Source organism: Temnothorax curvispinosus, unplaced genomic scaffold, assembly GCF_003070985.1.
Source record: "Temnothorax curvispinosus isolate PA1 unplaced genomic scaffold, ASM307098v1 QBEX01011250.1, whole genome shotgun sequence".
NCBI lineage: Eukaryota > Metazoa > Arthropoda > Insecta > Hymenoptera > Formicidae > Temnothorax > Temnothorax curvispinosus.
Window position 1 is genome coordinate 264327 of NW_020221030.1, and position 22206 is coordinate 286532.

A 22206-nucleotide genomic window follows, 5' to 3' on the forward strand; every position below is an offset into this window, starting at 1 on the left:
ATCCTTATCTTAACGGGAAACTTATTCTAGGCGATCGTACAAGCGCATCCGGTCGGTTATTATTCCTGAATTGACATTAAATATACACGTTTGATCCTGCGGTGCAATATCTCATTGCAGTATGCATTGAAGTGTGCTCGTAAATATCGGACTTGTCTTGAGTTCTGCAGTATCTTTTATATTGGGTCAGCGGTATCTTCGTCAGCGTCCTTTAATTATCAAGGAACGTTCGTAACAATTACACCCATTAATAACTCTATATATTTCAGATAATTACAAGAGACATCAATTTGTCATCATCTATTGTACCGCGAGCAAAATTTCTCGATAATTAAAATAAATAGCAGTATGTGCCGCTAACACCGTAAAGAATACGTTTAAAATAAACGTGTGCTCAATAAAGTCTCTAGCAATTGATTTCATCACGCAATTAGTGCGAATATACATGTCCAGATCCTAAAATCTTCTGTTCATATCGAATTTATCGTAACAAACCGGTCTATATTCTCGTCATGTCTATGTACATTCAACACGGCCGTTTAACAATATTTTACACATTGATGTAATTAAACAAAGAAGTTTGAAATTGCATTTCAAATATTTGAATGCAGACTTAATTCTTTCCAAACGTTCTGTTCAAACACGTAACAGCGATATCAATAAAGTAGTTTAGAAAAACCTTCGACATTCCTTCATCTGTTTCCAGCAAAAATATTAACTTTAATTCTTTTCGTGCTGTTGGCATTTCTACAAATATCAGCAACTTTAAATAGTCATTACTAGCTGTAATTGAAGTAGTATGGTTATTGTAAGATTATTTGAAGATTATTTCGTACCTCTTATCACTGTTTCTAGGTACCAATGATTTTAAGTACTCGTATTATTAGCTACACAGTTGGAAAATTTGTGTTAAATATAACATAAATCACATGTCCCAAACGGTCTACTCAAATTTTTGTGTTAATTTAACACAAATGGTAATATGTGTTGAACGGTAACACCGATACTATATTAATACTTTAACAGAAAAGAAATGTAATTTTGATCGTATAATTTAACCAGCAAATTTTTTCACAAAAGTACAAAAATTTTCCAACAGTGTACAATATAAATATTAAAATAAATGATTAATTAGCTAAAGACTCAATATAAAAGTTAACGAGTAAACAGGGAAAGTGGGCTGAGAGTCAAACGCGGCTATTTGTGCATAATTGAATATCACATAACGTAAATTCACGCACAAATATTTGCGTTTGATCCTTATAGTCTACTTTTCCTGTTTTACTCGTTAATTATAAATATTAAAAATAGTACAGTCAATATGACTATTTTTTGGTTGCCGATATCCATTAATTCTTAGTAAAAGTATCAACACACATTGACGGAAGTCGAAATTACCTTATTATCGTGCGCATTTTTATATGTCAGCGCCAAAGCTTCACGCGTATCGAAGGAACGCGCAATTGTATTGCTTTGTGTCTCCATGTTCATCGTTCAGTATGTTTCCATTCAAGGATTCTTAAATAAGAAAGCAGAATACCATTAACCGCCGTACATTAACCACTCATAACTCCTTTAGTGCGCTCGGCATAAGTACGCGTAAATCGTAATGTTATCCTGGACTTAATTTTGCGCCAAGAAACAACAAATATTAGACATCCATGAAAAGGAAGTAGAGAGCGTCACTTCTTCGATGATAACGCACCTTTTTTTTCTGGCATGGCCACTTTTATGTCATTTTTTTTGTGTTATCTAAGCTGTTATCTCACCTGCTCTCAATTTGTCTCACGTATATGATTATCCACTTACGAGAGTTAATTGCTCGTCTAAAAGATACTCAAAGTGATATAATCCATCAAATGATACACGAAAACTGATGTTTTGTTTCATCAGCAAATTTTCAAAAAGAAATTATTTGCAAGAAAAATTTTGTTTATCATATGAAAATTATTATATAAATTATACGAAAATTTTCCTTCACAGATGACACGTTTCTCAGCATTAAAGAGACTGATTAATCAACCCAATAAAGTCAAATTACATTCGCGCAGTATTTCGTATTGTTGCCGTTACAATATTTTGTCAAGTTTTAGTAGTTAAATGTTTCAATCAGTCATAAATCAGGACGTCGTTCTTTCATCAACTCTCTTATCATTCGTAATAAAGTGTATCGTCAATTTTTGTGTCTTATGAGATCTTCGGTCGGTTAGATCTCCTCGAGTTAAAGTATCGCTTCACTCTACGAAGACCATCCCTGCATTCGTCAAGTCCCCTCATTCGCAAATTATCGCCCCTATAGGACGTACGCACGTCAACACCTTATCTAAACTCCGGCCCTCAGTCTGAAGCAACAACTACTTCGGGATTCGATAGTCCTCCTCTCAACTTCATTATCGAAACTTCGAAACACACACCGCATGGTAAACCGTACAATTCTCATCACCCGGGCCGGGTCCTGACTCTTTCGGTTGTCGTCGTCGAATCTGTCGCCTGATCCGCGATCGCGGAGAAATCTCTCAGTGGAAAATCTTCTAGTCCGCGGGGTAGAAGCGAAGAATTGCGCGGCCTTGTATCTCCGAGTGGCAAAGCTTTTGGACGACGTCCAGAGCCTCCTCGGCGGGATATACGGTGTGCGGGGGCGGTTCGATGTCACCGGAGGCGACTAGTTGCACCAACTCTCGCAGTTGCTCCAGCGTGCCCGGTTCTACCGGTTTGATGGATTGCTCCCGCTCTTCCGCGCGTCGGCTGAACTTGGGCAGCAGCCGATCGGCGACCTCTTTGATCACGAACACCACGCCGCCCTTACTTAGGCACTGCATGCTACGATGGAGGTTGCGTGAAGTCGTACCGAAATCGATTACCACGTCCACCTGGCCACCGCAGGCATCCATTGTGCGTTCAATCAGCTGCTTCTCGTAGAGATCTTCGTTCCACTGCACTACATTCACCCTGTAAGTAATGTGCCGACTATTGCTGAATAAATCAAACGAGATGGCAAACGAACTTTTAAGGCATCAAGTCTAAATACGAGCATTTAAATTTGAAAACGTTTTTCGTTGATCTTTTTGTTCTTTTTACACTTTTCTTAAAGTGAGAAGGAGGAAAAAAGAGCCAATAATTTTTATGTAAACATTTTACATGTTCCCGATGTAGGTAATACAAGAATTTGCTCGTACTTTTCGTGAGCCCATTCAAGTCCATTTGTGACTACGATATGTCAATACCATGTTTATTAATATTAACCAGTAACTAATTCTATTTTATTACATCTAGAAATTAATTGAATAAAAAAACTTACCGTTGGACTTCCTGAGCTATGAGAAGACCGTCGTCCTTGAGAGTGGCTATCGTAGTAGTGACTTTGTCCCTCATGTTACTGAAGTGATACGATGCGATTCTGAGGGCCCACAAAGCAAGACCACCTGTGCCAACTACCAGAATCTTGCATACGCTGTTTTCGCCTCTCTCCTTCAGTAATGCCTGCAATATTTTATCATACTTTGAAGAAAGCTTTAAAGAGAAGCATCGCTTGTTTCTAAAATATTACGTTTCGTTACATTTATTTGTTAAATGTATCCTCTTTATGGCGTATTTATTAATTTTATTTGACAAAAGTGAGATGTAATATGAAAGACTGTCCACTAATCATATACCTGCACATGCTCGTGCGCGGCAAAGACGGTGTTCATGGCGAGAAGCGCGCCGGCTGGTAGCATAGCTCCCACGCTGAACGACATATTGTCGGGGAGCTTGATCAGGTACTTGAGATCGTGCACCACCAGATATTCGACGTAGCCATTAGGAATGCCGTCGTAAGGGTAAAGTATAACGCGGTCGCCCACGGCGAGCTCGCGGTCTTCGGGCACCTCGGTGCCGAACGACTCGATCACGCCAGCCACCTCGTAACCGGGAAACAGAGCGGCGTCGCGCATCCCGTGATGCGGCAGAGACACCGTGGGGTATTCGGTCTCCACGGACATGTCGGCGGCCAGGCTGCCGCCACTCGAGACCGAGGTCAAGCTGGTCAGACTCGGCGACCGTCGGGGATGATAGCATGCACCGGCGCACATTACCCGGATGCGGGCGCCGTGCGCCGGCACATCCGGCACGGGCACGTCGAAGCTGAAGACGCAATCCCGCCCGGTCACACTTGGGCTCTCGATCGAGAGTTGACGGCACAATTTATTCATCTTCTCCCTGTAACACAAAATCGGCAACATGAAGCTTTGGGAGGATCTATTTCTCATATTCTATTTCTCATATCTTTTTATTATTTTATAAGTCATCTTCAGTTATATCTTTTGTATTATTTATTGTTATTCGGTATTATGTACATTTGATGCAAAAGTGATGAGTCTCCATACATCTTATTTAAAGAAAAACTGTAGATATAAATCACAGATTTCTTTAAACATTAATAAATTGATAAGGAAGTTTTTCTTCTATTAAATTTAATTAATTTGAAGTATCGGATCATTAGAATGTCTTATCAATTCTTTAATGCATTTCTTATAATATCTCTATTGTGTCTCAAGTTGAATAATGTTTGAATCTCTTTCATATAGTGAGTATGTTGCGTACGGTGTAAGATTACAATATGATTTTCTAATATATAACACACAATGTAACTCATCGACACAATTTATTAATACATTTATTTCGCGTTGTAGAAAGATTATAAAATATTTATTGTTGCAAATAACAATTAACAAAATGAATTATTCTTAAAGCGGAAAGGCAGTATTGTCGATCAATATAATAGTTCAGAGAAAGTAGTGTATTTATATTTTAAAGAAGCGTGACGTAGGCCACGTGCATATATTTATAAAGCTTAAGGGGGCTTGAGGTAAACTGTTTTACTGTATTTTAGATTTTATTTATTTATAGCCATTATTAAACTTCATATATGAAACTCTGTATGGGTTTTTACTAATAAATTACATTATATATATTTTATTTATTATTATGTTATAATTTAAAAAATATTGAAGTAGTGTTCGTAGATGTATTAAATGTCCTTCACCGCGGAAATTATAATTGCGTATAATAAGCAACAAAAAAATCTATTTTACGCAATTAATAAACATTTTATATGTGAAACATGCTGGATAACAGAGATCTGCTCTAGTTACATTCAACTCTAATAGACGGCTTAACAAGAAGCAAGTACATGCGGAAGGCATTAATAATATGACATTTTCCGGTCGAAGTAATTTCCTTTCAGCAGCGAGATAAAGAGAATTGTTATAGATGACTATCGTCAGTGGAAAGAAAGTACAATTAGCATTCAATTAACAGTGACATATTTTTCTTTTTTTCTGAAATCCCAGTCTGATATGCTGATACTAAAACTGGCGGAAGTGTGTCATTAATGTCAACGTGCCTGGCATGAGGAAACCTGTCGGACCTGTGGATCAGCTGTTCGAATCGTTCCCAAGCGGATACTTGGAAGCACGTTTTAGCGCGTGAAGTACTTATAAATATGTTGTGTAACGAGTATAGGAAACGCGTGACATATAATCGTGTAGTAGTTTTATTAAACTGAATTTAAATAAAAGACACGGGAGACACGTCAAGTGTCGATAACATAAAAACTTTTTACAAAAAAAAGTAATATAAAAAAGTAATATAAAAATAACACAAAAAGTTTTTTTTTACGTTAACGTACTGCATGATATATCGCCTGACTAAACATATTGTATATGTAGCACGTTCTGCAAGCTTTAAACTGCCACAAATATTGTGGAGCTAAATATAAGTTAAATATATTTTAGAAATCTGTGTTGCTTTTAATTTGCAAATAATTTTACTTCTTGCAATATATTAAATGTAATTGTCATTTTATTAAATCTTGTCATAGTAAAAATCTCTTAAGAAATGTCTGAAGAGTTTAAAAATATCTTCTCAATTATTTTTAGAAATAATTTAGATTCTTCTGCGACTAAGAAATTCGATTTGATTAATGCGCATTGTGTGCTATTATCCTCGAAAAATCAATGCACAATATTCTTTTTGCACTAAAAGAAATTAACGATTAAAGTTAACATAAAAATCTTATAATCGCCTACCTGTGAGCGATAGGGGCCATCGATTCGAATTCCACCGCCGGCATAACAAAATATAATGTTTTTTTTTTTTCACTCAAAGATCTCGACACTCCGTGAGATCTACAATCGTTTTATGAAACACTGTTTCGAACGATTAAATCTTAATATTGCAAAAGCACTTGCAACAATGGAGAACAAGGAAGAACGAATCCTTGATACGTTCTCACGCTGCGTGAGAGGCACTAACCCGTTCTATTGGTGAGCGTTCGCTTTTATACCCGTATCCCCCCCGTATGCAGACCAACGCATTTGCGACAAGATGGTAGGAAAAGTGAACGGGGGGGAGAAGGGCGGAAGACACGCGGTCACTCGCCGACCACGTGCAACGTCTGTTTTTCCCGTCTTACGCACCTCGGGGTATACGCAAAGCACAGCTGCTGGAGATCGCGTGTGCGACGCAAAGCATTTTATGTTCGATAATGACGAGATGATCAGATGGACTTTTATACTGGAAATGATGCCATTACGTACAACAAGACTAATTTGAAGTCAATTTTTCCTCTGATATTTGATCGACTGCCACATTTTATGCATCTCGTTGGTTCGAATATTATGTCTTGGTTGTTTCTCGTTTGGTTTAAAAATAAATAAAACATTTCTTTCGCTGCTTTAATATATTATTATTACAGTTGGATGACGCGTGTATCTATGTATAGTTTCTATCAGCGGACATGATAATTTGTTCATTTATCTATGGGTTATCTGCAATTTTTTTAAATCCCCTGCATTGCATATAGCAGATAACATTTATTTTCTCTGCTGTCAAGGATGTTAATTGCAATCAGCAAAGTTCTATCTTTGTTGAATATTTAAGCTTCAGAAGAAGCACGATGTGAGCTATTTTCGACATATCGGTTGCTCGCATGATTTACGCGGATGTTGACTTCATTCTTATCCAATCTTTAGTAGGTTATTACACCGTCGAATTGTCATCGTTTTACACATAATATAATGTTAGACGATTTGTCTGATATTCTGGAAGTGCATGATTCAACATGTTGTTCAAATAAATATGAATCGAGGTTAGCACGTTCGTGCATGATTACGCTATTAAGCGATATATAACCAGCACGTTTTACAGTTTTAAAACAAACGGAACTTCAAGTATTATTTTTATACAAAAAAATCTTCTGACTTATATATTTGTCGTTTAAAATTCTTATTCAGAAAATCGAGATTATGTTATAGTAATAATTTAATTAATTGAGATATTTTGCATTGCTCGTTGAATAAATCTCGTGTGGGATGATCGAATCACATTTAATTTACTTGACCTTAATATAACTTGAACAGAGAATATGTTTATCATAATCAGTTTTGGTGGAGGCGTGTCTACACACTTAATATTATCACTTGCTAAAATTTGTGATATAAATATAAATTACAAATTAGCTTCACAGATATTTAATATCGCGATAAAAAAATTTTGGTAATGATCGATATATCTATAAAGATATATCTCAGAAGTCAAAACACAGTTGTTGAGTTACTTTGCAAAATGGAGCAATAAGAAAATGATATCTCGCGATATATCACTCGAATATCGAAAATATTGATTTAGACATCTTATCGCTTTAATTTAAGATAAACAATTAAAACTTCAATAGAAGTGCTTTTGCATATATGATTTAGATTAGCGGTGAGCCCATATTAGTGCAAATAATATTGCACTGCTCTATTTGTTTCAAGCTAGAAATTAATAGATCACATCAAAAGTTTCATTTTAGCTTTATAAAGTTGGTCCTAAACAGAAATAATAAACAAAGGATTTGAGACTTTAATGACTTTATTATCTTCCTGGATTCTCGTACATACGTTGAAAGTTTGAATAATTAAAAAGTATCAGGAACTATATTTCTAAACCACACACAATAAATGTTAGAGATAAATAAAACAATTATATATTTTTTCAATTCTACGATTCAAATAAATAATTATTATACTATTTTAGTAGCGAAAGTACACACGTAAGAGTCTATATAATCTTCAGTTATTCAGTCGTATCTTGAAATTAAAAAATATTTACATTTCAGAATCCAAAAATAGCATGTAAAGATCAATTAAATGAAATAATTATATTCGAAGTTTATTGTATCTTAATCGTTTTAGTTTTTTAACTTATACAGTACATGGGTTTAGCACGATTACGTTTCGTAATGTAGAATTGACATTGCTTGAGGAAAACGAAATGATCTCTTCTCTTTCTATCTTACGCTTATATTACTCCTCGATTTTTCTTACGCAAAAATTCCATTTGCAATCTGATGTAAACACTTCGAAGATGTATGTGTCACTTGGCAAGACCCACAGACAATTCTTCCTCGACCATTTATATAAGATGAATCGCACACAAGAATTTTTGATGACACATAGATGTTTTCAATTTTTATTTCTTTTCTTGTTATATAAAAATAAAATTTTTTATTGCTTACAACACGATACATCAGTATTGCGGTATAAGTAATAAATAAGAGGATAATTAGGTGAAATATTATTCACCATTTTTCTCAAAGAGATTAGAAGAGACTTTCTGTCGAGATAAAATGCAATTAATTAATGTTATCAAATGCAAATTAAAAAGATATGCAAGTTCATTAACTGTCACGGTCATTGAAAGGTCTCGGCAGCTCTTTCCGATAAACTTAAGCTCAATGCTTTTAAAGAACGCATTTTGAAAGCAGATCTAAATTGATAATTTCATTTAAAAAAGATTTTTTTATCTATTTTTGTAGTTTGTATCTAAATAATATATGGATTACCCGGTATATTGCAATAATTAAGTACAGTAATTTTGTTAGTTAAGATTAATTTTCTCATTTAGCTAGTAAAGAAAATGCACTCTTAGCTTCGGATCTCTGTATCGTTTTAAATGCCTCAATGGAAGTTATTCTGCATTAATTACCAAGTGTTTACCAGTTTCATCTGTGAAATCATTTATACAGCCCGTAATCACGTGATCTATCTGTAAACAAGTGATGATACTGGAATAGATACGTGCATTACTCATAAGACAGGTTTGGACTCTGTTTCTCGATGATAATCACTCTGTTGACTTTTCTAAAGCTCGCGTTATCATATTTTCTTAAATTGACGCAAAATGATTTATCAGATTTATCACGGAAACGACGTTGGAACTATCATGATTTAGATAAACGCGCAGAATATCCACGCTCAAACTTGTAAGCTAAAAGTTCTTTCAATTAAGAAAAGCTCACACATATAAAAATTCTTATAATTTTTTTTAACAATTAATTAATTTTTCTCGGATTTCTTGCGCAGTAATATTTAATAATATGCTACAAATTTATTCATTCGTGACGAAAACATAAAAACATTTGTGCTACAATTTCAACCGGTGATTGTTGGTTATTCATTTCACTCGCGTTGTAAAAATATAGAGAGATTTGTATCTTTCGTCGTAAAATTACAGGAAGCATATTATTATGCATTACGTTATGCAACTTGCGTTAATTATGGCGAAGGTGCAAGGTATCGATATATTTGCTGATGCATGAATAATAACTGACTATGTAGTTCATAAACTCGTTCCGATGTTATCAATAATGTGTCGTTCCAATATTTGCAATAAATTTATAGATACTTAATGACAATCTGATTAGACATTATTTCTATTTGCAACTGATATATCGGTAACTAGATCTTAATTAACATTTTGTTAAAATTACAATTATGAATAAAAGTTTACTTGAAATTAAACGGACAATTATATTTGTTATATTTTAGTACTGCTACAGCAGCATTAGAAGCTAAGTACTCTTTATTTTTTGTAAATTATAATTGCAAGATTATTTCATTTTCGATATTTTTGTCAAGAAAAAACCGATATCAACTTGATGAAAAAGATTACACAATAACATTGTCATGTATATTGGAATACTTTACATAATGATTAAAACGTTAGTAATTAATTATATTTTTTTATCCGTATGATGCGTTTACGTCATAGCATTTATCGCTAACTATTTCAAGGTTTGTTTTGCGAATAAATATCATGGTCATTTCTCATCAACTAATCTAAACGTGTGGCTAGTATTACGAAAACAATATCTAGTGACGGTAATTATTTAACTATTTCTGCTAAGAACGTTCAAACAATCGACAATTAAAAAAATTATTGGGGCTTTCCACAATACGTGCGATATTGCTTTTCTAATTACTTATTCGCAAGAATGTATCATGTGTATTTTCTTCTGTAAATTGATACATTTCGTGATATATAGTGCAAGCATTACGGACTTTGCTTCTTCCTCATCACCTTTGGAACGCTTTCTATTAGCGATGGGTGGGTAGATATAGCCTTGGGAGCTCTTATATTACTTGACCTACTTTAATGAAAAATATCTGTGATAAAGTAAACCCTTTGATAAAGAATTTACGCGCTTAGATAACTGCGGGAGATTTTAAACACGACGTGAATAATAAGCTAAACTGATTTGTTTGCACGAATTAAAAACAGTGAAGAATTATAATACGTAAACTATAAAATGCTCGTAAAGTTTACGGTAAGTTTTAAAGACTATAAAAATGCCATGGAAATCCGAAATGGAATTTCAAATAACAATGCTGTAAAAAGTTTCTAATATCATTCTTTAGAAAATATTTTATATGATAGTTTCTTTACATCTGTAAGTTTCATGAGCATTTCTATTTGAGCATGATATTTTGATTAAATAAAATTATTCTATTATTTAATACTGAAGCAGTTTTAAATTAATTTTCTATGAAGTAAACTTAACATTAAATAAATTTTTAGAATTTTATTACATTTTAACAAATAATATACCGTTCAAACAATTTAATTCATGAAAATTTCTGGTTTTTATAGTTTAATTAAATTAATCATTCAGATAAATAAGAAAATGGAAAAGGATTGACACTACGGTGGCAGAGCTACAACAAAGAATGCATGCAGCAATGTACGCAGCGGCGTTAAACACAAAGGAGCTGTTTGCCACGAGTAGTACGCGTGAAACGAACGCTCGATTGGTATACTTTTCAAAAATAGATCTTGTTATTCCGTCGAGCAGACGAGTAAAAATCAAGAATGTGACTCATATTGATAGCCGGGTGCAATTTCAATCCGAAAGATATTATTGTAAGACATTGTTTGTTTATTTTAATTTGTTATTATGTTATAGATAGAAATTTGCTCGTGATATCATAAATGTTATATATTCTGTAATTAACTAAATATTCTAACAATAAAAATATACACTGTCATTTGCGTTAAATAATATTAGACAAAATTTCTGCTTCGTGTATGACATAAAAAAATTTTCAAAATAATAAGTTGAAAATCTCTCTCTTTTAAAGTAGATATTGCAATATTGATAATACACAGCTCGTAAAAACTTGGGCTGTATTTTTGCTCTTTTCACATCACTTCATTGTACGGAAACAGGTCGAGTCACTCACCGTAACGATGCCAGTCTTTGTCCGCTCATTCGTAATGCATCGTAGCAAAATCAGCTGGCGTGCAACACAACGTCTTATGGTGAACACTTTAAGAGGAGAAAATACTCGATACGGCTGAAATTTCCTTCCCTGACTTTCTCATTTAACGGTTGTATTATTTATTTTTTTTTCTTTTTTTCTCTCTCTCTCTTTGACTCTCTTTCTTATTTTTCTCACATGGATTCATGTATCTCATTCTTTTAGAGAGACAAAATTAAAGTAGCTTAATTAGTATAAATAATCGCCTATTCTCTATATTTCAAGTATTCACATAAAGTTTCTTTTATATACGTGTGTTTTAAATAAAATATAAAATAAAGAAAATTTGTATAATTAATAAAAATGCACGTTAAGGTCGTTAAGTTGTACAATATGCATATTATAAAGTGATCAAGAAAGAGGCAATTATCACGGTAATATTAAGTCCAAAAAATAGTTTTGTTTAATACACTCCCGTCCATTATTACGCAATGTTGCAGGTTGAAGCACAAGTGCAGTTTTATTTGCTGACTTCGTGTTCCTACACGTGTAAGAGCCGCCTCATGTTCTTTCGAGGACACACGACCCCTTTTTATGCCGTATACGTCATGGATAAAGGTATTCCGAAGTGATCGCTGTCCGCAGTTACGGACATCCACTTTTAGAATTGATATTCTTAAAGTTTTGCGATAAACCACGTAAAGTCAATCGAAGGAAAAAGAGGTAGATTTTTGACGTCATTGCACGTTTCTTGATAACTGATGCCCAATGAACGTCGAAGACTGATCAATGAAAATTAACAATCACGATTGTTTCGAAGAAAGAAACAGAATTATATGATTGTACGATCACGTCGATACAAAAGATGTATATGTTAACAGTACTGTATATCAACTCGATAATTTGATTATTGTAATTATAACAAAAATATAATGCGATCACACGAAGTAGTAACGTGATAGCTTTATATTTTTAATATCTTTTAATTTTACCCCGATTTTACAGTCATATTTTGATTAGTATGACCCAGCCATCGTTTTGCGTCTTAAATAACTCGAGATAAATTTGAATAAACTTCCACATGTTTAGAACTTGCATCTCTCTAATTGTAAGATACTCATGAAGGTGAAAAATCGATATATAATCTGAATAATTCAATATCTCCTAATTCTCTTTCTCTCAATTGTAGATTAAAATTAATTCTTTGTAAGAACCCATATTGTGAGTCCCATATCATATTTTGTCTATATTCTCTGTCTTCCAAGTATTCAAAGATAGGCTCATCCTTATCAAAACGAAAAACAACCGTAACTCTCTTCAAATATAGTCGCTTCGAATCGAATCAACGTTCGTACAATTTATTTTCAAATTTTCGTAAGTTCTCGCTGTTATACCCCATATACCTCGGGCATCTCAGGGTTAAATCCGACGGACGATATACGTCTCGTGCACCGTGGCGTCGCAGGTGTCGGACAAACCGGAGGATGTGTGCGCCGGCACGGCTGTATCAGTGTACCACGAAGAGGGGGAAGTCGGTCGATGCCGCGGAACCGTGGCACGCTGGAATCACGTGCACATCAGCAGGCATCCGCGTGTTCAGCCGTGCCGATCCGCTTGGAACACCGCGCTCTCAGCTTCTCGAGTATAATGCCCGCGGTGTTCCAGGGCATTTTTAACCCCCTCGCGCTGCCAGAGCGTCCTCAATCGGAGAATAAGCGAAGAAGAAGAAGAAAAAAAAAATACGTATATCTGCATTACTCATTCAACACACCGATAAAATCTACATGACGAATGTTCGTTTTTTTTTTCATTCATAATACATGGAACATATGTAGCTCCGGCTGTCGTACAGTCATCGCGGTTCACGCAGTTATTTTCAAGTTCTTTGAGTCACGCAGCACTATGACTTTTAAATGCTGTACTGAACGGAAAAGGTACGTGTCAATAAAATTCTTTTATTTTCTATTTTAACGAAGATACGTTAAATTTAAATATATCGGAAGTGGTGGACGTTGGAATGCTGACTCTTGAACGATTATTACCTGCGTTCGACAAAGTGGATAGTAGGCTAACTGACAAGTAGATATGTCACGGTTATATGTTTCGCTCTATTCATATGGACGATAAATTAACTGGAAGAACATTGACACGTAGTAAAACCGCACGACATATTCTCAAAAGGAAGCACTCGTATCTCATGTTTCGTTGCTCTACGCGTCATTTCGCAACTCTACGTATGTACATGGCGGTTCTTATCAAGCCCATCCTATGATATAACTTCAATATCTAGTCACTTCGTTGTTAAAAAATGCGTGCTGTTTTTACGATAGAATATAGCTTGATAAACAATATGGTCTGTTTATTTCCATCGCTTATTTATTTCGCATGCTAGTCGCCTGCGAATCGCGTGATTTCTATGATAGTGATATTAATTGATGACAGGGCTCGAGTATTTGTTGAATTGAAAATATGAGGTCATAAGTCTCTTCATTTTAGAAGATAAGTAGGAATGTATGACGACAATCGTACATGCGTAAAGAACAGCGTTACATTCGTAAAGAGCGTTACATTTGAAATAATAATCTCAAAGTAGCATTCTAAATTAATTATTGCCGGTGACGTTTTGCGTTATTTCGTTATTTATAAAGAATCGAATTTTATGATGCATTTTTATACTTTAATTCCTTGCGAATAAATTTCCCTCATTTAATGTTTTGTTTTTGGCGAAAGAATAAGCGCATTGGAATAAAATAATGCTTATAAATCACCTATAAGCTTTTTCTGCTTGTATTTTTATGTGCAGCTTTCAAAGAGTCTTTGCAAAGCGAAAGTCATGCAACAGACATTATGAGTAATGCAATTCCGGTGATAGAGCATTGTTTATTTTCAATTTAGATGTATCAACAAATAGAATGGTGTATAACTTCGTGCATGACTTCACTCTCAGACCGTCGACCTATTCTCAGAGATCAAAACAAGCGTATCCTGCACGCGCGTCCGGTGCGTCCATAGAGGACTCGACGAACGCTTTCTTACATCGTTGATGCGCACTGATCGGTCATTCGAATGAGGTCAGCCGTATTCGAAGGTGTTGGGTAGCAAGGCGAGCGGAGCGATAAATAAGTTGCGACGATCGAATAACTTCTCTGACGTTGCCGTCGTTCGTTCCGATAACAAGAATAATATCCTGTGTTATGCAAACTGCATGAGCAATCCGTTTCGGATATGATAATCGATTATCAATTACTCAGGATTCGTCTATCTGTTTTTCATTAAGTAACTTCCATCAATTTGTTTAATTAATTTTTAATATCTTCTCGTAAAAAATTGTCGCGTTCGTGAGATGTTTTGTACTTCGAGATAGCTCTTATCAAGCGTTGATTCTGTCACATCACTGTATCCGAGGGGAGGTGTACGTCGTTTATCTTACGTCTATCACTTGCAGTTCGTCACAATAGTGATCGTCGAACAATAGTGACGGTTCTAAGAACGGCATTGTTTATTTTATCGTTATATCATTCCCTAACGGTGACAATAAGAAATTCTTTCTGATACTCTATACTCTACATAACTCTATATGTAATTCTGCAATACAAGCTGTCGTATTTTCACGAAAAATGATTTCCAATTCTACAAATCCTCCATCATATACGTCTCGTTAAATTGACGTCTCTATTGCGACACGATGACAGTGTTAAACTCCGGAGCATGTCAGAATTACTTCCCTGTAAGAAAGCAATTATACGCTTCACCTTCACTGCCGCTGTCCAGAGGTTGATGACCTACCGCAACGCGAGAAAGTCTCAAACTTACTTCAGAAAGTCATGTACTGTACTTTCCTCGATTGTTTTGTTTCAAATTTTATATAAATATTCTGTAATAATTTTATCCATTTTGCAAAATTATGTGTATTTATATACTTTTATATATTAGTACTTTTTATATAAAGATATGCTGTATGTTAACGTCACTTTTGTACCATAAACACGAAAATTACATACAATTTTAATATTTGTGCTCATTTACAATTTGTGTCTTTATTATAGACATTAAAATGTTATATTTTATTTTGGAAATACTTTATGACTCAATTGCCTTTAAATTTGTTTTAATGGTTTCTCGGAAAAATGATAAAAAAAGACTTGTTTAACTAAACTTAATTTATATACGATGTAAAACTGTTGTGTTATAACAAAAGCTTCTAATAATGAAATGCAGTTTCATTATTTTACTTTTTTCTCCACACCTTAAAAGCTTTGATATGTGATATTATGTCTTTTTCTACATTTTGTTATTTTATCCGGTAAAAACTCATATATATCGGATTAAAAATTTAATATTTTAATATTTAAAATATATTATTCATTTCTATATATTAAATCAAATTGCTATTAATAATTGTGTTTATTTAATGCAAAATAATACGAAATGATACGTGCCGACGAAGCGCATATTTTTACAAACAATAACAAACTCGTTGAAATAATAATCGCTATTATATCAATAACAGGCTGTACGAACATTGCAATACATCTAGAACAATATATATGTATAAAAATATAACATGTATGGCAATCAAATAACAGAATACGAAGGAACATTTCATATGTGAAACAATATTACGTCACATCACTTTGTTTTTACTTCCTTACACGTGCTGCTGAATTTAATGGAAGTCAATCAGAATATTTTCAAGGATGAGTTTCATAAATGTTTGCAATATTTTCAAAACAGTATAACATTTTTAAAATTAAATATTAATTTTTTATTATCTTCACATTAAATATATTCAAGTATAATAACGTAATTTTATTATTATCGAGAAAAGATATTTATCAATGACAATTTTACCTAATTAAGATGCGAAACAAGATAATTTTTTTTCAGATAATTGGTTTCGTGTGTACAATATATCGAAGTTAAAGATATTTATCGTATTTATTACCGAATAATAGCGAGCTGATAACAGGTTATGCATGATTAAAACTTTGCTTCTCACGATTATTGATCACTTTACGTCGGTTGCTTTTTGGAATTCGGTCAATAACAATCTATTAAAAACGATTAATCACTTTGATTTATGACGCAATTACGAATGCGCAAATATTTCGTGTCTTGAAACAACAGTTCTGTTAGGAGAGCGCAGCAATTAGATGACGTAACGAGCGAGTTTAACTGTAATAAGTGATTTCAAGCTTGTTAAACGATTTCCTTTGAACCTTGTACCAGTTACGTTCAATTGGAGTATTAATGTTAGTCCCACGCAATGTGCTTCGTCGTTATACCGCACGTGTTATTTTTTTGTATTATCTCGCATTGAGTATAATATTAATTACTTATAAAAATTCGATTCAATATAGGAATAAGTAATATACAAAACAACTTAAATATGTTTTTTAATTCAATAGTAGTACCTATAATAATAAATGTTAGATTCATCTTTCCATAGTTCGTGAAATAAACTTGATAAGTCAGTTTGAAACAATCATCAATTCAAGGACACATTTGGATAAATCGATTATTACGTCAATCAGACCATTTCCTCGACGAATCGAAATTGAATGCGCATGTCGCAAACTCAGTCTTTGTTTGCACTCACACATGCGCGGACGATTGCCCTAAATAACGAAACTGTTGCTTCAGAAGGGAAAATATTTTTCTAAAATCGTAGAGTAGCGATTCCGCTTTTTGTCGTATTTTCGTTCAGGGCGAATAAGATAGGCAGTGTGCATAGTATTGATTGTTAAGTGACGCGTAACGCACACCGTACACGTAGTCCGACAGTCAGCTGTTTGCGAAGTGACAGACAGGTGTTCGAATTGTGATACTGTTGGCGTTGCGCGTAAAATCCGAGCAATATATCTCCTTATGTCAGTAGTATTAATCATTCTACTTGATATAATGGATAAATTAACCCGGTTGTTCATTTTCGCGTATGTTTACTTCATACATCGCGTCGATTTAGCGACGATAAAAATCTCTTGAATTAGCTATAAGACCTCACATGGCAGTTATTAACTGGGAAGATAATAAACACGACAATTATGCTGTTAAGAGACTACTGTTGATGATCCAGACAATATCCAGAACGCAAAAGAAAAATAAAGCCAATGTTTTCGATCAAGGAAAATTATTATGTAAGTAATAACTGTAATACATTATTAATATTAGAACTCTGATAAAAGAATTAGGATTAATTAGTATTAATAATGTATTGACGCTCTAATTTTGTATACAAATAAAACATTTTTTTATGTTTATAAAGTGCTAATCGAACGAGTTTAAAGTTAGAAGGAGAAAACAAAAAGAAAGAAAAAAAAGAAAGAAATTGAGAGATAGGGAGAGGGGGAGGGAAGAGAGAGAAAGAGAGAGAGAAGAGAAAAATTTTGTTTTAATAATTATTAAGATAAGTTAGAAAAAATTGTATATAGGCAGTGGATAAAGAAACTATTTTTATCCATGTATACTACAACGTCATAAAAAAATCGCTGTCACTGTGCATGATTAATACTATAAATTAAATATATTCTGGATTTGTCTGGAAATATTAAAAATTTCTTCTTCCTTTCTTAGAGAAACACTTAAATTTATGTTTTTTTTTCTGTAAAGTATCGACTTATGTTCTGTAAACACATAACGTATAAGTTGAACAATTCACACACAAATAGCTTGTAAACAGGTTTATCTTAATTCGCAGAAAACATTCGAGCATATTGCAAAAACTCGAAGATATTCTATTAACGTGTATCATATCGTATCCAAAGTTTAATCTATCAATGCCGCATTTTCACGAAATGTCATCGATTCTTCTGTCGGGGGAGGGTTAAACTTTTTCGAGCAACTGCAAATGGAATAAAAAATGGACGAATCAAGGTTAGACTCTCACCTTGAAGATCGATCGCGTTGATGAAGCCGATGGCCAGTGACAACCGCGGGGGAGAACTGTCAAGGGATGCACGTCAAACTCGATGAACCGGAGTTCGCACCTCCTCGCGAAAATTACTCACTGACGTGATGACTTGCTGGAACGAAGCTTTGCGAGATTCTGATGGGCTTGACGAAGGAGGGCCCACCCGGTGAGGGCGCTTCAAGGGGATCATGCCATCGCGCCGACTCCGAAAAGTCTGCAAAGCTGATGTTGGGTCGCAGATGCCTCATGGGGAAGGGATGTATCATCGATCGTTCGTACTAGGTGAGGTCTACGGCCTTTAAAAGCCAGATTCTCCTCTCTTGCGATAACTTGTACTTTCAACGGCAAATATATAGGTGACGAGAGATGCAAAAACATCATTCCCTTGTTATTTTCATTAATCAAATCTTCCTGTTATCTACGAATCCCTTGACCAATTTGGATTTGATAAAAGTGTCGGAATACGTCAATAGTTTTTGGATTAGAAGCCGTAGCATGTCTAGGGATTTTTATGAATTAAGAGTTTCTGGAGTAATAAAAATAGATCACAAGCTTATTTTAAATTTTTTATTCTGTTTCAATATTATACTAATTTTAAAGTTCGTGGATTAATTATAAAAGAATTGTGAGAAAGATGTAAGAATGATAGATGTTCCACTTAAATTGTAAGTTTGACAAAGAAAAATTAATTTCTTTCGTCTCGGAAAAGACGAAAGAAGTTGCTATTGACGATGAAGGGTATTTTAGAAGATTGGAAAAAGATAAATAAGTAAAATAGCAATGTGTCAAATCCAGAAGATATTATAAGACATATGATTAAGATTAATAATAATGAGAATTTTTAAAATTAATAAATCATAAGTTAATAATAATAAAGTTAATAATAATAATATTAAAATTTTTAAAATTGATATTAGAAATATCTTTCTAATACTTGCTTCTTACAAATATAAATATAAGCACAAATCACGATCGTTATTGCTAATTTGTATATTTTAATTTATATTTAATATATTTTTAAAAACGTCTGACAAATATTAATAGAATGTTTTTCGGCACAATATTCTATATATTGAATCAAACTTTGGACATTCAATAAATTTGTTTAAAAGAATTTATTTATAGAAAATTATCTACAAATTTTTAGCAGTTACATGTGTTAGCGTCAGTAGATTATAACGTAACGTCTGATAAAGTTGAAAAATATTGGTAATGATAAATTTTTAGATTTACGCATAAATTGTTTAGAATACATTCTGGATTATGTTCTTAGTTTTATCTTTTTGATTGATTAAAAATTAATTAATTAGAAAAATATTATATATTCCTATAATATTGATTTCATATAACCCGAATCTATATTTACAAGAGCTATATAGCGACGGTAGAAAATCAAGAAAACTTGTTTTTGACCGAGTTCTCACTTGGTATACTAGGGATTCACCAATATCAGCTCGTGGTAACGATGTTGTATGTATTGTCCAACATTTAGTCATTATTTAATAAGAAAAATGTAATTTTAAAAATTACAATATCTCAATTAGCGTACATATACATATCCCTAAATTGCATAAAACATGTTTTAGTGGTATATAAATCATCCAGCAAGCAATATATGTTAGCAGTATGCCATCAAATTTGATCAGTATATTGTAGGGAGTTGACATAACTACACATTAAAAGCTTGTGTTTTTACCTGCAAAGCTTTGAGGGATTATATGCATGGCAACATGTAGAAATAATGTTATTATGTAGAATTCTACAGCTATTATCCAAAGTTAATATTTTATTGAGAAAAATGATGCAGAGCTTGATATATGAATACAGATACAAATAAAAGAAATATTGCAGAAAGCTTTTCACGATTCGAAGGATGATTTTTCGTTATGAAGTGTGATCCAATTCGTGCGTTCTCCATTGTAACATCTTTCATAAATTTGTAATTTCTCTTGCAATAAAATAGCAAGGAAAGGTTTGCAATAAACGAGCTTAACGGGAAGTTAACTTCAATAAAAATGCTTGGCTCAATGTTAAGGCTTGTCCGTCGTCCTTTGAATATTTGCTGCAATAAATGCAGCAACAATACTGTAAACTTTCTCTGCCGACGGAATAAAGATCTTCATTGTTCACAAATCTCATTTTCCGCGCCATTGGGATCAGTCAGCACAAAAACTACATTCTTCTCTATGAAAACATCCGCGGGCGTATAACAGAATACATTTTTTATTTCCAATCGTTTCTTGATAAGACTTTATTTATAAAACAAATGAATTTATGTCAATATTCCTTTATACCGTCAGCGTGAATATGTGATAAAAAATACAAATATTTAATATAAATATCTAAGTATCTATAGGTATGTATGCTTAAAATATTAATATTTTACATTTTTCGTGTAGAAAGAATTCTTGGTAAGAATGTCGACCCCCGATATAGATATAAAGTTTCGACTTTCGCCAATATGTTTACAAATATGCTTTATTTACTACCAACCAATCCTATTTTTATCGGCAAGATGGTTTAATACAAACCCGGTGGAATAACATACGCATGTTTCATGATGCAATCGAAAGAATGTATCAACGAGCGATGCGCCCCTATTCTGCACGTACCAAATGGTACACGGTATTCCGCGAGTTTTACGGCAGAACTGTGAGGGCATAAAAAAAATTAGACTGCATAATTCTTCTCGGTGATTCTAGGCGGAAATGCACGTATCATCCGTAACCAATGCGAAGCACCCGTAAACGTGAGTCGTCGTAAAATTCAAACGTTTCTCGTATGAAGAAAGGAGTGCGTGACGAGCTACCATAAATTTCTGAAATTTCATTACCAGGTCATTACCGAATTTTACGACATTACACTCAGTGAATTCACCCAATCTTTTTTTTGCCCCAGATCTGCCCATTTCACGATCTTTTCCTGGCATTAAAAAATTTTTAATTGCGAGTTGGTCGCCAGAATTCGAAAAAAAAGAACATGCATGGAAAAAGGTTGTTAAAAAAACTTTTGAGAATATTTCTTTTGTGAAGCACAGCAGAAAGAAACCATTAAATAATTTGTCCAAAATATATTAGACAAATATAAATAAGAAAATGTACGTTGGCAACTTTTTCAATTCACGTTTGAAAAGATACTGCAATTATTTTGATCTTTTGGCATTCTTTTACATTATCTACAGTATATTAAAGAAAATTTTAAAAGGAATTATAGATTGTTGGAAAATTTATAAATTTATAATTTATATTATATGCATTAATATACAGGTAAAACATATTACTATAATTAATTTTATAAATAGAAAACTAATTATTGTAGTGTGCTTATTAAAAATAATTATTGCAGCATGTTAATATAATTGATAAAAATTACTATTGAGTCTAAGATAATATTAACTATATAATAAACCTTTTATATCTTATTTTAACAAATATACATTATTTAAAACCAACTGATGTGTTTTTTTTTGGTCAAAAAATATTTCCTTGTCTACACAAGAACGAGGTTTCCGTAATCAGACACGCAAAGCTTCGTCAACAATATCAACATTCAACTGCGAATTTTACAGTAATTTGCCTATCTTTTCTGTTTTTCAAGAAGAATCGACAACATCATTATCTATGAGAACACAATGGAATACATTGCTGTGGGTTAAATGCATGAGAAACATGCACAGCTTGAGAAGGAAAATATATTGAGATACATTTTCCTACGAGAAAGTAGGAAATAATGATG

At 33.5% G+C, this 22206-nt stretch overlaps 1 protein-coding gene across 2 annotated transcripts; it reads right to left on the reverse strand.

Annotated features, from left to right (window-relative positions):
- Positions 1-1472: 1472 nt before the first annotated feature.
- LOC112461308 lies at positions 1473-18650 on the reverse strand. Of its 2 annotated transcripts, none has more exons than XM_025026510.1 (4): positions 18448-18650; positions 3654-4197; positions 3299-3480; positions 1473-2949 (listed from the first exon to the last, which is right to left on the reverse strand). In XM_025026510.1, the coding sequence occupies exons 2-4, from the start codon at positions 4188-4190 to the stop codon at positions 2532-2534; spliced, it is 1137 nt and encodes a 378-aa protein (XP_024882278.1). In that variant the 5' UTR covers positions 4191-4197; positions 18448-18650; the 3' UTR covers positions 1473-2531. The 2 variants fall into 2 exon arrangements, with proteins under 2 accessions (XP_024882278.1, XP_024882276.1); XM_025026508.1 differs by lacking the exon at positions 18448-18650 and adding an exon at positions 6069-6304.
- Between the last annotated feature and the right edge of the window lie 3556 nt (positions 18651-22206).